A 17,074-nucleotide genomic window follows, 5' to 3' on the forward strand; every position below is an offset into this window, starting at 1 on the left:
ACATTTGGTCATGGTCACAGCTTCACTGGACAAGACCCTGAGCAACCTGATCTAAATTGAGAGTATCCCTGTTTTGAGCAAGAAGGCTGGATGATGAGGGCTTCATTTATAGAATTACCTTCCAGATGACAGCCCTTGAGCCATATGCACCTTTCCTTTCATAATAATAATTCATAATCATTTCATTATTCAGTCTTGGTTTCAATGAATAATAACTATAGCTGTCTTACACATTTTAAATAAAAAATTAAAATCTTAGATCCTAGATCTAGATAAGAAGGGAAACATTGAGACTTGTGAGAAAAACATTTCAGGCTTCACTTAGTAGTGGATTATTTCACATATCTACCATTTTATTTGCTGACTGCACCACAGTAAAGTTGTAACATAAACAAAATACAACAAGATAACATCTTTCCTCTGTGGAAACTTTAGATTCTCACTTTTATCACAAGAAAGAAAAGCTTTGAAATAAGACCCGAGAGCAGCCAATAACTAGTTATTACCCATGCCTACAAAATATTTCAAGCAGTTCCACACTTCTGCGGGAGGGAAGAAACAAATCTAGCATGTTTTGTGAACTACAATAGCTAGTGCAACCAAAATCTGTGTTCGTTAAATATCAGCTTTTCCTAATATCATAAAGGTGCAAAAATATTAACTTGTGAATTATTCATATTTTACCCAATTATTTCTGTTAAAATGGAACCAGTACTCAGAGCTATCACTCTACAATTAACACATTAACACAGACATACACCAGCACAGGATTATTATTCTCTATCAGTACTTCATCCTTAGTCTGGGATACCGCTTTATCAAAAAGAACTCATGCACATATTAGGAAAACAGAGTAAGATTTCACTGGGTATTTCTAAGATGAATGGGAACCATTTTACAGCTAACATGTAAATATTAACACTAGCCAAGTGAAATGAAGAGATTGTAGGTAATATATCTCCATGACAGATATTCTCATCCCCATGAAAACCAAAACTTTAAGTGTCTAGGAAGGATCAGTAGTAATTTGAAAGTATTTATTTCTACATTTCACAGACTTAAATGCTGTGACGTGCAAAACCACATCTAGTTCACAGCTACGTGTGTGGGGGTAGTTCAGTTTAGTGGTATCTGAGAGCTCTACAGCAGCTTCAACAGAGAATCATCTTACCCTTCCACAGAAATGGTCCGCTGCAAGCTCACCGTGGGAGGACGCGTTGCAGTGCTGTGCTGGGAATGACTGGATGGCCAGGGAAGAATAAAGAAAAGCATTCGTTAAAGAAATACAAGTTTCTCCTATTCTGATTGTCTCTAGCAGTACAGCTAACGCCAAAACAGAATTAACAATCAGATTGTTTTACACGTGCCTAAAGCATTTTGACTTCAGTGATGCTCATCGCTTCAAAAGAGGCCTCAGCGCTATAATCTCTCTTATTTAAAAATAGGTTTCATTCCTCACTAAGAGCAGACAGTGAAGAGAATAATTCCCCCTTATATTTCTTATTATTTTAAATATATATATGCACAGTTCAGTGACTTAAAATAACTTAGATGCTAGTTTTTCTGCTAAATATACTAACCATAAAACATAAAGTCAATTTCAGAGCAGAAAGTAAAACAGTAAACGATTATGCTATCAGTTTAATTCTCAGTTTTCTCAGGCAGAATGCTCAGTAAAAGAGGGCAAGCACTGCTTATAATTGAACCATAATGTAACTTTGCATTTTACAATTTCCAACTAACATTCACTATTTCTATCAGATTTTAAGTAGCTTGAGTTTTTTCCACATGAAATTATACCAATCTAAGACACAACATTTAGAGAAAAAGCATGATATTTTCTAAGCAAAACACAGATTCTGTCAAAGAAACATCTTCTTGATCGAAAATCCTGAGGTCAAATAACTTCTCATATATGTTTTCATGGTTGTGGAACCTTGTTACTGTATTACGTGAACCAAATAAATTAAACAGTATGAGTTAAGTTCAGTATTGTACTATTGTATAATAGTATTGTACCATTACTATTCCTGTAAATACAAAGGGATAACAAAGTAGCATCAGTCAAATGCAGTTCTATGATAACAAATTGCATTCCTTATCCAAGACAATGTGTTTAAAAAATAAAAAGGAGAAGCTTCTGAGTGTATCTTCTGATTAGTTTAAATGGCTACATCGCATAGTGGAGGCCTAGTATTAATAAATCAAAGCACACAGTAAAAATAAATCTTTTAGTCATTTTTATATCACTGATTCTACTAACTGCAGATTTTGTCTTGCTTTCAAGCTTTGTATACAACTCAAGCTGTTTATTCAGAAGCAGCACACGTTATTTTCGTTAAAAGCCGAGACATTCAACATTCGTGAGCAACACCTCTGTTTTCCATGCATTTTGACTTGTAGTACAGCCAATACTGTCTGTCTGACAGAAGAGATAAATTTTTTCTGTGTATCACATCGAGTTGTGACACACGGTATCACGCCACAGGATGAAAAAAAGATCTGCTGGGATTCCCTGCTGCGACCATTGTGCTCCTGTGTCATGTTCGTAAACTGCTGCACTCACCCTTGTTCTGAGTATTTCAGAAAGCTTGTGGAAAGTATATTCCCCTTATGAGAAGAATTACAGAGTTTTTTTACCATTTTGATAGCAAAACACAGGATGCACAGGAGTATCATGAGTATCCGGCATCATGGTGTGAACAGAATAGTTGAGTTGGACAAACATGGAAGAATAATACTTTAAGAATATTGGTTAAAATTTGCATCTTGCAAATTTTTTAGTGTTTATGCATTTTTAAAAATTGAAAGTTTAGGTTGTGGCTTGTCTTCTGTCCCTCTACAGAGCTGGAAGGGAACATACGTCCTTGGATTCATGTACTGGCTTCCCACACAAAATTAATAAGAAAGGGAACAGCCTCTCTCCTGAATTTCCCCCCTCGATACATGAGACAGAATGGGCACAGCAGAGCCATAACTCCTCCGTGTTTTCCCTGTGCAGCTTGACTCTCAGAAACTTTATTCCCTGAAGCTGCATCAAGAGATGCAAAAATATGGCTGGTACAAGGAACAAGGACCCAGCAGAGAGGAGGGACGATGACGGATGTCACGGCCCTCTAAGTCACACTGTGTGTCGAGGGCTGTTTCTAAGAGAAGGATGGTAAAGCTGTGCCTGAGCTATACAACCGATGCCAAATCCACTGTGGAGACTTTAAAACAAGCAGCTCAGATACTTGCAAAAAAGATTTCAGTATTGCCCTGTTTTTACTACAGCAAATTTATTTATATAACTCCGACCAGCTTCAAAATGAGCAAAATTATGAGAGTGTTTAAGGTAGGCTTTTCAGCTGCTAACTACCAAAATCAAATAATTTCCCTTTTATCTACAGAATTATTAACTGAAGACGGCCACAAAAACATATTGAATAGTAAGCACTTGGGATGTGACTATGTTTGGGTGTTGCAAATAAAAAAAAGAGCCTACATTCACCCAAGTCATTTATAGACAGTGAATTATTGCTTCTTCACTGGAAGTTTCAAAATGAAGAAAGGGACCAGTCTGATCACTGTAATAGACTCAGTCCCCACAGCAAAGGTACATTTTACTGATGTGCCTTTCAGGATTGATACCTAACCCAGGCTACTTTGTGCAAAACTTGAAGATTATAACCTCTCTGTTTCTAAACATTGTATATAATGGATGAATAAAAACTAAGAATTTTGTCACCATACTATTCATAATGGCCTTTACAAAATTAGCAAAACTGCTTAGCCTTTATAAAAGATCTCTGATTGGCATCACACATATGGAACAAATTGCTTTTCTGAGCAGAGACCTTCCTAAATCTAAAGTTGGTATTGGTTGCACTCTCATAAATTTATTACTGGTTTTCACTATTCACTTATGTTAAAAAAAATTGGACATATTTTTACAAATGCAAATTATGATTGTTTAAAACATATGATTCTTATTTAGAAATGTTGGTGAAAATGCTATTTATGAACTTTAGAAGGAAAATAATTGTTGAAACACAAAATCGAAATGCGAGCAAACAGCATTTCCAGAAGTGATTAGGAGAACCAAGTTCCTTGATTTTGAGTGTCCACTTCCGTAACCACACACCGAAACGCCAAAAGAGGATATTCATTCCCTTCAAAAAATCAGATGTGTAACATCTCAGCTGAAGGGCAAGTACCTAGAACTCACTAATTACTCTCCTCACCTACTTGAGAAATCACATCTGCTTGGTATAATAGTTACCCTCACACAGTATTGTTATGGCTGGGGCAAGAAGCAGCAAATTAACGAAAGGATTATCCAGACAGGCTGGCAAAAAAATATTCAGAGGGAAGAGCAGATTTTTGGGAAAACAAAACACATTTCCATGATGGAGTGGAAAAAAAAAAGACTAGGATGGCAATATAATTTTCTATTATATCAGGTGCTCTATTAAGTAATGTGATCCCATAAAAAGTATGAATTAAAGCAATGACTTCAATTCAATATTCTCCTGAAATCACTAAACCATTCAAGCACTAGATGTCAGCAGTATCCCTCACTGGAATGATTACTTTGTTATGCAAAGCTGCGGATGGAACCTTATACCTCATTCCATCCAAATGAGGGGCTCAGCTATTGGCAATATTTCACTCATTAGAAACCCTTTTCCAATCCTAGGTATTTGTGATGCAGAGTTCAAATGAGTCTTTGGCTCTTTTTCATGAAAATAATTCATAACTGGTGATATGAAAACTCATTTTTTGTACATGATTATAAAAATCAAGTTTGATGCTCAATATAAGCTTACGCCTTCTAAGGTGTCATCATGAATACGACACCTACAAATCAAAAATGTAGCTTAATCCCTGCTGGACACAAGTGGCTATCCAGCTGGAGACAGAAACCACAGTCTGATATCATTCCTAACAGACTTATTTAAAAGATAACTCTCTTGATGGCTTCTGTCAAAGTGGTGGAAGCAACAGAAAGAAGCTGTTTCCATCATATACTTAATACACTTCTGCATGTATAATTGCTTCTGTAGCACAAAAGCAAATAAAAGGTCTGAGTTATTGCCACCAACATTTTCTGTGTTGAATGCCTAAACACAGACATTTACATCCCTGTTGAGACATGTAGGTAAGTAGCATATTTTTACGTTCACAGATCTAAGTATTCAAAGTTCGACATTTAGGCTTATAAAAATTCTACCCTTTCCCTGAAATTATACAGAATGAACGTCTCAGTAGTTTCAATAATAAAAAGTAATAATGTTTCAATATACTACTCAATACTACAGCCACACAAGATGGATTTTCCCTGAAGAAATGAATCTCTCATTCTGTAAAATACCACTTTTAACTTAATTCCATTGAAATTTAGTTCATGGAGACAAGAGCAATATACTGTTCCTGTAAGACAATTCATATGAGCGAAGGAACAAAGAATGAGATTATAATTGAATAATAAGGGGCGAAACAGGGAATAAAGAATCCGAACTATTTTTTTTATATGAGTTTAAGGTTTTTTTTGTTTTAAACCTATTTCTTGGGCAAGGTCTGTCCTTTCATAACTTTGTTAAATATTTAAAACAGAGAAGCCTTCTGTCAACATTAAAAAAAAATTATTATGAAAATAATAATACCAATAAGTATTCTAGTAACAAGAAGGCAAGTAGTCAATCTCCTTAGTTTTAATTCTGTTCTAGCTCAAGGATGCTCTGAAGGCTCTTCCTGTTGTGTGGGTGATGCTGAAACTGGAGGCAGTATCCTAAACCCGTATTTCCCTGTATCGACCACATGAACCACTGCCTTCCCTTCACAACTGGCACTTTCACCAACACACAATATCCCAGAGACTGCCTGTTGCACTGAGGGTGGAAGAAAGGAGGTTGTTACAACCTAAATTTTTCCTGGTCTCTTTTGCTTGTATAAAAACAATAGACATTGCCTTTACACACAGAGTACTAGAAAAGTCATCAGCTTTCCTCTCCCAACCAACCCCCTATTAAAAAATAACAGCTGCCCTCTGTTTGCTATAGCCCTGATTCAGGAAACCTTTTGTTTTCATATATCTTTGATTTGACAAGTCAAAACCGACAGTGTAAAAGTAATTATTTGCTTCCTAAATCAGTTGACTTGCATTTTCTCGTTAAGAAGCAGTGATACAGCAAGTGGCACAAGCTGGATAGAGACTCCTTGAATGCTGACTTCTGAGGAGCATTCTCGAGGTCTCAGTTCTGAAAGTGCCACAAGAAAGAAAAGAATATGAACTCCATTTGCCTATCAATAAATTTGGTGCAGAAAAACAAACAACAAGAAGAAAAAAAAAAAAGCAACCAAACAGAAAACCCCCAAAACTAGAGTTCCAAGTTATTATTTGTTATTCACAATACTAAAAGAAAAAAGATCAATAAATACATTATTGAAAAAGTTTCTCTAGAGGACAGTGAAGGGAACACTAACACTGGTTGTATGATGTATTCTCAGAATGTTGTTTCTTATGTCAAGGATTGGAGGTAGCAGTGCAGTTTTTTATAAAGCTTCTAGGCCTTTGCTTTGATCGATGTGAGAGTTTAAGAAGGCAACATGCTTTAATTCCATTAATCTGGAGTTCTAATTCAGTTCAGTGAAGTGAAACCAGTTTTTCCTGATGCTGCCAACAGCTAAACTTCAAACTTAAATGAGTTTTTGCTCTCCTGTGGGATTAATTAGAAGACAAGAGAGTGCTTTTTTTTGGTATTAATTTTATGTCAGCTACAAACAGCCTGATAATATCCAGTACTGACAGTTACTGACCCGTGTTAAATGTGTCAAACTAACCAGACAATCTCCCATCAGACGTAAATAGGAAACTTCAGAGAAAAGGACGTTCAACCCTGCTACTTTCAGATCACCCTCAGGCAACAAAGCCATGCATGAGATGTAATGCTCTTTTCATGCACAGGCACATGCAGTGAGGATTTTTGCAGTGACTTAATAACTATAACTATTTTTTTTTAAATGGCATCTGTACATATATTCTGCAAATAGTATTGCTAGGCTAAATACCTACCCAGTGGAAAACAGAAAAGAAACAAAATGATTAAGCTGTCACTCTTGTCTACAAATATGGAGAATAAAGATCACGCTACACCTTTGTTCACGTTCGCTGGAGTAATTTCACTTGCAAAAGTCAATAAGGTTGCTAATCGCTTCCTCCCTTCCTTCCTTCTTTCCTTCCTGCCTGCCTGCCTTCCCCAAAGAGTATCCGCAAAGAAGTGGTACCCACATTCGCAACATAAAGTATTTGAGTTATTGCAGCCCTAAATTAGGATCAAATAGCAATAAGGAATAATGCAAGGTGAAACTGTGACTCAGAGGAAGGCTTCAGCTCCTGGAATAAAGCTAATTATCCACCTTTGTTAGCAGCGCGCCCAAGTCAGCACCAGTCTTCAAGTGGTGAAACATCCACTGACTTCAAATCGGCATCCTTATGGCTGAGGTAATTGCAGGACATAATGATAAGCTTTAAAATATAAGAAGTATTCTTAGCTGAGAAGGAATTGTTATTTTAGTTTGGAATATAATATCTAAAGCAGCTGAAGTTTGCAATGATGTGGGGGGAACTGAAAATAATTAGGAATGCTGTTTAAAGGAATAGAGTGGAGAGGATATAGTGTTGGTGAAGTTTTGCATGTAGCCTAATTTTCCCATGTAGGGTAAATACAGACTTACACAGCGCTGTGAAGGACACAGCAGTGAGCAAACTAGGCATACCAAGGGAAAATAGTACCAAAAAATACTGTGACAAGTTGATACAAAACTAAGTGGAACAAATTTTAGGAAACGTGAGACATGTTTTAATGACAGAGGTGATACCTTCATCTTTTGGGAGGTTACTCTGTTCTAGATGTCACTGTTAGGTATGGATTTCTGTTGTAACGTACATTTTAAAATTTTGCTTGAATTCTTCCCTTTGATCCCATCCTTCTTCTAATTCATTACCTTCTTTGTTCATATCTTAGACTTTGGACAGACTTGGGTTTTCAGAATTGGGACACCTAAGCCTCCATGGCATTCCATGACATTTTGTTACTCTTAAAAAAAGTAAATACGAAGTCTTCCTACTAGCCTCTCCGTTGTTTTAGTGTTGTTGTTGTTGTTATTATTATTATTTATTACTGAAATGAATATGAGTAATGATAAAGTTCCACCTGGGAGCTGAAATACTCCCTGATGAACTCAGTTTGACAGTTATACCAGCTGAGGGCTGACGTTTACACGCCAAAATATTTGCAACAAGTGAAAAACATGCAGGTATGCAGAAAAAAAAGAGGGAGAATGGTAGAAGAAAATCTCACCTTCTCCATTGCTTAAGTAGTATCAGATGGACATGGTCCATGAACATAAAAACTGAGTTTGGCTCTAGTTACAGTTATAGAAGAGGATGTTGTGCTACTTTCATGAATTTAAATAGGGACCGTTTGTTTAGGAATGACAGAAAACTTCCTGGCGTGCTCTGCATGGCCTCCCAATTACCTGCATCTCCTGGCACCAGCATCTAATACAGTGCTGAGTTTTCAGTTCCTCATGGAGAAAGCAGCTGTCACCCTTCTCCCTACTCTTTGACATGATGCTTTTGTAATTCAACATCACTAAGGGTTTCCAGTTGGTTTTGTTTTGTTTTGTTGTGGTTTTTTTCTGTGCTGCTACCCTCGAATGCCATACCTCATTTACAGTTTGCTATCACTCCTAATTCTCTTCTGGCATCAGTGCTTTGCAAACATTACCATTCCGATGATTCACACAGGGTGTAAGACTATTGGAGAGAGTTTGATTTCTATGTGACAGAACAACAAGAATTCTTGCTGGGTAAAAAGAAATCAGCCTCAGCAAAGGAAAACACATGCTATAGTACAGAAAAATGTCTTAAACAGTCAGGTCTTCTGTAATGTAAAAGATGCACTTCTACTAAGGCTGTCTGGAGACACTAAATAACCAGAACATGTTGAAAAATTTCAAAGGCAGAGTGCCAAAGCTTGAGGCTTTATATGGCTGGAAGAAGTCACTCAGCTTCCTACTTATTTTATATATATGTATTGGGTTTGCATAGCAAAGAGTTTGGTAGTGGGGCGGCTGCGGAAGCCAGAAGTTTCCTGTGTCTGAAAGAGCCAGTGCCTTCCGGCTCCTAGATGGACCTGCCGCTGGCCAAGGCCGAGCCCATCAGCAACGGTGGAAGCACCGCTGGGATGACATTTTTAAGAAGAGGAAAAAGACTGCTGCGGAACAGCAGCTGGAGAGAGGAGTGAAAATATGTGAGAGAAGCAACTCTGCAGGCACCAAGATGAGTGAAGAAGAAGAGGCAGGAGGTGCTCCAGGTGGTGGAGCAGATCTCCACCTGCAGACCACGGAGAACACCAAGCTGGTGCAGGTGGATGCCCAAAGGAGACTGTGACCCCACGGGAAGCCCATGCTGGAGCAGGCTCCTGGCAGGACCTGTGGCCCCGTGGAGAGAGGAGCCCACGCTGGAGCAGGTTTGCTGGCAGGACTTGTGACCCCATGGGGGACCCAGGCTGGAGCAGCCTGTTCCTGAAGGACTGCACCCCATGGAAGGGACCCGCGCTGGAGCAGCTTGTGAAGAACTGCAGCCTCTGGGAAGGACTCACTTTGGAGAAGTCCATGGAGAACTCTCTATGGGAGGGACCACATGCTGGAGCAGCAGCAGAGTGTGAGGAGTGTGAGGAGTGTGAGGAGTGTGAGGAGTGTGAGGAGTCCTCCCCTGAGGAGGAAGGAGAAGCAGAGACGTGTGATGAACTGAGCACAACCCCCATTCCTCGTCGCCCTGTGCAACTCCAGGGGGGAGGTAGAGAAATTGTGAGTGAAGTTGAGCCCAGGAAGAAGGGAGGCATGGAGGGAGGGAGTTTTAAAATTTGGATTTATTTATTAACCTACTGTGTCAATAAATCAAATTAATTTTCCTGAGTTGAGTCTGGTTTGCCTGTGATGGTAATTGGTGAGTGATCTCTCCCTGTCCTTATCTTGACCCATGAAGCTTCTGTTATATTTTCTCTTCCCTGTGCAGCTGAGGAGGGGAGTAATAAAAGCGGCTTTTGGTGGTCACCTGGTCTCTAGCCAAGATCAACCCACCACAGTACTTATTTGCCATCTTTGATTTCAAATGTCAGTTTTTTTCCTGTTAAAAATGTACAGAAATAATACATCCATATGTGTCTAGGTTTTTTTTGCATGTTGATTTAAGTGATAAGAGTAAGAAATAGAAGTTTTCAAGTAGAAACTCGAATACCCTGATTTTCAGCCACTCCGCCGGCCCACTCTCCTTCCCACTGCACACAGCTGGTGTAAACGCGTTTACCCACAGCACCAAGAGATGCTGCAGGGCACCCCTTGAGTTGGATGCACAAGGAGTACATAGCACAATTCCCAGGAGTAGCTGTTCCATGGCAACTGCAACACACAGCACTCACCGCTGTCCCATAACACCACTTCTGATGTATTTTTCTAGAGCTGTGCATTGCTTCCTTAATTAAACATATTTATTGCACACAAAGATTATTAGGTTTCCTTGCAAGTAACAACACAGATATCTACACCAAATTCCCCTTGGAGTTTAAGCAGATATCAAAAGACATCAGCAAGGACTTGAAAAATCAGTCCACTTTTAAGAAAGTTTGAATGGCAAAACTTAGAAATCAAGGAATATCTCAGAAGTTTTAGGAAAACTCATACAGGCACACTAAGAAGACTCATGTAAGATTTGCAGCCCAAAATACCAAATTGCACATGATACATGTATTTACCAGTCGCATTGTTGCAGGGGAGAAAAAAAAAAGAAAAAAGAAAAAGAAACGAGTAGGGAAGTTTTCTAATAAGGAACTTGCTACTATTGTCTAAAGAAAAAGCTCCTCTACTTTATAGCCTGTGAACAGAGCATAAATTCTGAAATACTGTAAACTAGTAAATTGTTCATAACGATGGTAACAGCCAGTAAGACCTTGAATTTCAGAGAGTGTTAAGAAAGTGTTGTTTTATGAGCTGGTTTATTATCGTCAATAGAACTGGGTGAACTGGATTATTTTTGTCAAAATTCAATTTCATAGGACAAAGTTACTCAGTAGGAGGATAAGAAAACAAGTGGTTAAACAGACACTAGAAAAATCTGGAAAGACCTCACATTTTCTTGTACTTTTCCTCCACAGTCCATAGAAGTTCATTTGAAGTTATGAACACCAGCAATCTTGTCATTAACAAAATGGACAGAGATTAGGTCTTAATGGTTACACTGATCTTGCAATGCAGCATTTAGTGCCTGCAACAGCTTAGCTTTCCTTTCTCTTCTCAAATGAGGGTTGACTTTCTTTGTACTGAAGATGACACTTGAAAAATAATTCAGAGGACTTTTATACTGCTTCTTTTTTAAAGAGTAGGGAAATCACAGATAAATAAGCCTAATGACAGAGCTCAAATAATTTCAACCCATTAAACTAATTTGCAAAGTTTCTGTCTCCATCAAAAGAAAAACAAGCACATAAAGTTCTTTTCGTGGTAGAGTCGTTGCACTGAATTTTACTCATTCAAGATAAAGCATGTGGGTAATAACAATTAATTCAAGTGGTTTGAAACAGCAACGAAAAACTGTCTGATGCCAAACCACGACATGGCACTGACAAACATTTCTATATCCCGTGAGATTCTGTATCATTATATCTGGACAATAAAAACTTTCCTATTGGAATTAAAGTTTTAATATTTTTTCTACATAAGACCACGTTCATTTCTTCTGTACTTATTAACTCTTCTGTGTGCATTGCAATGACTTACACTGACTGTCAAGGTGAAGCAACCAGAAAAGGAATGTATTCAGCTCCCATAGAAGTGGTTCATTAAAACAGAAAGAATAATCACAACACAAAGAACATTAGTTTACAATTATGATCTAAAATCTACCAGAACGGCACACTTTATATCGCAGTTACTCCTGTTACAATGTTTACTGCACCTGTGTGATACCTTCTGATAATGTTATCCCTCCTATTTGGATATACATTATCTCTGTGCAAGCTAGGAATATGGGTTGAATATGTTTCTTTTTTTTGACAGATCGGAGGTGAGAATGTAATCCTACATAAGCTGCTAGTGATGATCAGAGGGCTGGAACACCTCTCCCATGAGGACAGGCTGAGAGAGTTGGGGTTGTTCAGCCTGGAGAAGTGAAGGCTCCAGGGAGACCTTACAGCAGCCTTCCAGTACCTAAAGGGGTCCTACAAGAAAGCTGGAGAGGGACTTTTTACAAGGACATGTACAGACAGGACAAGGAATAATGACCATAAACTGAAAGAAGGGAGATTTACATGAGATATAAGAAAGAAATTCTTCCCTGTGATGGTGGTGAGGTGCTGGCACAGGCTGCCCAGAGGAGCTGTGGATGCCCCATCCCTGGAAGTGTCCAAGGCCAGGTTGGACGGGGCTTTGAGCAACCCGGTCTAGTGGAAGGTGTCCCTGCTCATTGCAGGGGGTTGGACTAGATGAACCTTAAGGTCCCTTCCAAACCAAACCATTCTATGATTCTATGATGATTTAATCTGACTTTCTGTCATTCAAATCAGGCCAGCATGCATGTGCATGTGTGCAGCTATACCAAATACACAAAAACCCAAAAATCCCAGAGAAAAACATACAGAGAAAAGCAAAAAGCAGAAATAACGCAATGCACATAAACAAATGACATCCCAACACAACATATACAAACAGCAGTGAATGGTAATTTGAAAATGCAGAAGTATAAAGAATGTATTGTCAAAATGAAAGATGAATAGTGCAGAAATTCAACAGCTTAAGCTTTTCTGGTTTTAATCTAATCCATTTGAACCATGATTCCTGGATATTTTTAATTTGATAGAAGCTGGTGTTACTCAAACCATCCAGCATTTTACACTACGAGGTCTAAGAACAAAGTATACGCTAGAACTAGATACAAAAAAAAAATTAAAATCTATTAGTTTTTCTCATTCTGGGGTACTCACAGTGGGAATGTCAGGCATAAGCATCTCCCATAGTAGACCACTATTGTCCAAGCACATTAGTAATTAATTTTGCCTGCCTTTGATTATAGGTCATAGATTGGAGTAGCTGAATGATGGGATAGATAGATTATTTATATGTTCCATTATGTCAATCCTTATATTCCTAATCGACATATAAAACACCATTTATTTAAAGATGCTTCTTAAATTCAGTCTTTGAAGGGAAATTTAGCTATTTAGGAAAGAATTGTGAAAGGAATTTATGAAGGATTTTACTCTAAGCCTGTGATAGTCATTAAGGTGGATTGTTTAGTCACAAATTTAAAAGAGAAATCATTTGAGTAAAACGTTGGAAACTAGTTTTAAAAGATTTGCAAAATTAGCAAGCATGCATACATGACTGAGCTGATAAACAGTCAGTTTGTCATCCTCTGCGAACTGATTTAGTGTCATTAAGACACTTAACAGTATAAGTCCTGGACAACAGTCTGAGTTTCCCTCACTAAAATTTTCAAATATTTCTTGTAGGTTAGGGATCATTTCTTATAATTACAATCTTCTCATCAGTCAGACAGCAAACCCAAGGTTCCTGGGTTATTTCAAGGTTATTTTAGCGTGAAGGGCGAAGATGCTGCCTTGTTTCTTTTAGTTTCAGCTTTCATTTATGAGATAAAGGGCTTTATCTGGAACTAAATCTGTCTTTGCTGCTTCCAATTAATCATTTCTCTTTGCAAGTACCTTTGTACTTTAGTTCCCAAATATTTTGGCCAGAACCAATTGGACTGGGTACACTGAGAGAAAAAACACTGCTGTTTAAAAGAAAACACATGAATAAGAGACAGACAGGGAAGCACAAAGCAGCATAAATCCATCAACAAAAATGCTCACAGTTGGATTGTTGGATTTATACTAACAATTCCTCCAACCTCAACAAGGACTAAAAATAGAATTACATTATCATTTAGCACTCTAAAAAGAAATAGCCATGCAAGGAAGATGTTTTTGGAGGTGGGCATCTTGTGTCCGTATTTATCCTGAGCACAGGAACTGGGCTAACATTGCAGCTTTTTGCTTCAGTTCTCCAGGCATTATTTTTGAGAACAAAGCAGTTCTGCTGAAAACCTATGAATATCCTGCGATCAATGAAGCACTTCATATATGAAATATGGATTACTCAGATGATATAAAAAATGATGGAGTATAAGCCCATGCATTGGTTGGTCATCCACATTTTCAAATCTTACATTTGCAAGACTGGCAGGAAATTCCATGGCAATAGGCTCTTGAGCTTAGAATTCATTTGATATACTATTTTATACTTATGTCTCTCTTCCAACTTATCAGGGATGTCTACTATTGTAGAAAATATCTGTTTAAATAATCATATCTTTAACCAGCGGAATTCTCCAATTAGATTTGGGTAAACATACATCAAGAAACCCAAAGAAAGTTCTTTCACTCATCAGTTACTTCTAGATATAAAATTTGGTTTTTATACTCAAGTTAAGTGGAACAGCCTGATTGATGTTTTTACTCCTGGCCAAAAGATAGGCCTGGAGACACTCTACACTGCTGAGGCATCTACATTCATTTAAATTTGCATCTTATTATTAAACCTATGATAGCTACTGTAGCTGCAGAATCCTTTTGTATACCAATCAGACATTGCTACACATCAGTCCCAAACACCAGCTCTTCCCTTTTGATAGGAATGCAGCATGTACAAATTAACATTAGAAAATATTAATGATTTCAATTTATGTATTTCACAGATTGCAATCCAGACCCATTAAATACTCTTACAGTAAATGTTATGCTATGCATCCCTCTGATTGAGAACAGAGGTAAAACAGGCAGCATTTCACAGAAGAAAATATAACTTCTCACATCAGAGCTCATCTTGTTCTCTAGAGACATGAAATGCTAATACTCTCTAAAACACCATTAAAAGTATTAGGAAATATTGCTATATTGGTTAACCAACCTGTGAATCAACATTCCCAAACCAAATGGCGGGTTCCACTTTTTTCCATCAATTTATTTTACAAGTCAATTGAAGCTATCTCAAATCTTCAAAATATGATGACACTGATTTAAATTCATATGTATGCTACTAAAATTTGAACTTGCAAAACATATTCTTCATTTGTGTGCTTTGTTTGTTGCTCCTTTTGGCAACTGAGTGTGAAACATCCCAGCCTCAATGTAGGATTACATTTAGGACCTTAGTAAAGTCATTTACTCTCTCCATTTGTCAGGTCCGGGTCTCTAAAAAAACAAAGATAAATGAGACATCCAGACCTGTACAGTGATGGGAGAAATACTAATACATTTAGGTACACAGGATTAAAATTAATTCATACTATTTACCATTTCTGTGATTGTATCATAAAAAATGGAAAAGAAATAGGCTGAAGATGATTTTAGTGTTCTGATAATTGACAGTATGGTTTGGATCTTGAATATTTTTGGTTCTAAAGCACAACCTTCCAGCACCCTAGCTGAAAGACCCAGTTCTGTAATCCATGGCATAGCAACACTAATGCTAATTGTTGAGTGATGACTACAAAAAGTATCTGGAAAACAAGGCAAAATCTGTAGAAAAATTATACTAAAATTTTAATCAGGAGTAAATTTCCCTCTTTGCATACTTCTCTTTCTAATTGCTGTGCACATAGCAACCAGGAGAAGTTTCAATCATTTGAGCCTCAGGACTCTAGACAGCACCTGTGATTTCAATGGCACTCATAAATTTATTGCCTACTTTAGATGTCTTCATAAAACAAGAGTTTTTCTACACTTTCACGAGGTAGTATAATATATAAAATGACTGTAAAGACTTGATAAGAAAAATTAATGACCTTCATTCGTACCGTTGAACCTGAAATGTCAAAAGCAAATTCTCTTTTGCATGGTGCAATGACAGTATTACGTGAGTCTGTGTCCTAACCAAACCTGTATGACTTCTGCTTCCAACCAAGCCTATATGGCCACACTCTTGCCACAGATGCTACATAAGTCCTCCTACCTCTAACTCTTAGTCACTGTACCCTGAGTAGGCTAAGAGTTCTGATTACAGCTGATGCAATCTTCACCAGATCGACAACTGCACCATCCCAAGTCAACTATTAATCAATGTCGGCATTTAGTGGAAGCAGGTTAGACTGCTTTGTCAGCTAAACTAGCATGTCTAGAACCAGCTCAGGAGTATCCGAGTAGTCTTGTGTTGGGCTGTGCAGATGCACCCTACTACCAGTGAGCAGTAGCAAATGATGTGTGGTTTCTGCACTGTGCACTCCCCCGACATGGGATTCACTGTGTTTCAGGTTACCGTGCTCATGTGTTTTCTCTTTACACGGTGTAACACATTATAATGGTTTCAATCTGCTTTTTAGGAAAGCTTGTCTTAAGGATAAGTCATTGCCATTCACAATTCAGACGTTAGAAATCAGTGTAATGAAATCTACAGCAATTTGTGATGTGCAAGACCGTATACACAAATGTAATTCACACTGTAGCGTTTTATTGCTTTCCCTGCTCTTCACTTCATCAGTGTAGTGATTTCAACAGCATAAAAACAAAAACTATAATGGTCCTCAAAAGATACAGCAAGTAACTTCAATTATGTGTGGAATGATTAATTTTCTGTGTGGAATGATTAGTTTTCTGTGTGGAATGATTAGTTTTCTGTGTGGAATATGGAAATACTCTGGAAAAAGAAGTTGCCTATGCATCTCCCTGGGGATTGTAATGTTTCTGTTCCAATATTTCCTTAAAAATACTGAAATTTTAATTTTGAAAGTCAAACTAAATCTTCCTCTCCTTGCCTTTGTCAGCTAAGAAAAATGTGTTTTAATATCTTGTCACTTCCATTCATATTGCTTTTTATGCAATAACAGTAGTGGGTTTATGCACTATAAGCATTATTTAAAAGTAAACTAGTTGCTTCTAGTGTTATTCTTTAAAAATGAAATAAAAACCTTTTAAAGAATAAATTGTTTAAGATCCCAAAACGTTAACAAATTCTACATGTAAATTTACAATGACAGCTT

At 37.6% G+C, this 17,074-nt stretch overlaps 1 protein-coding gene across 5 annotated transcripts in view; it reads right to left on the bottom strand.

Moving 5' to 3' along the window:
* The window catches only part of DLG2 (discs large MAGUK scaffold protein 2), a 770,443-nt gene that overhangs the window by 235,479 nt on the left and 517,890 nt on the right, over positions 1-17,074 (bottom strand). For all 5 annotated transcript variants that reach the window (XM_065626935.1, XM_065626939.1, XM_065626938.1 and 2 more), the window contains one exon: positions 1,172-1,240. In XM_065626935.1, coding sequence (XP_065483007.1) covers positions 1,172-1,240 — 69 coding nt within the window. The remainder of the gene's footprint in view (positions 1-1,171; positions 1,241-17,074) is intronic.

Source organism: Caloenas nicobarica, chromosome 1 (genome assembly GCF_036013445.1).
Source record: "Caloenas nicobarica isolate bCalNic1 chromosome 1, bCalNic1.hap1, whole genome shotgun sequence".
In the NCBI taxonomy this organism is placed as follows: Eukaryota; Metazoa; Chordata; class Aves; order Columbiformes; family Columbidae; genus Caloenas; species Caloenas nicobarica.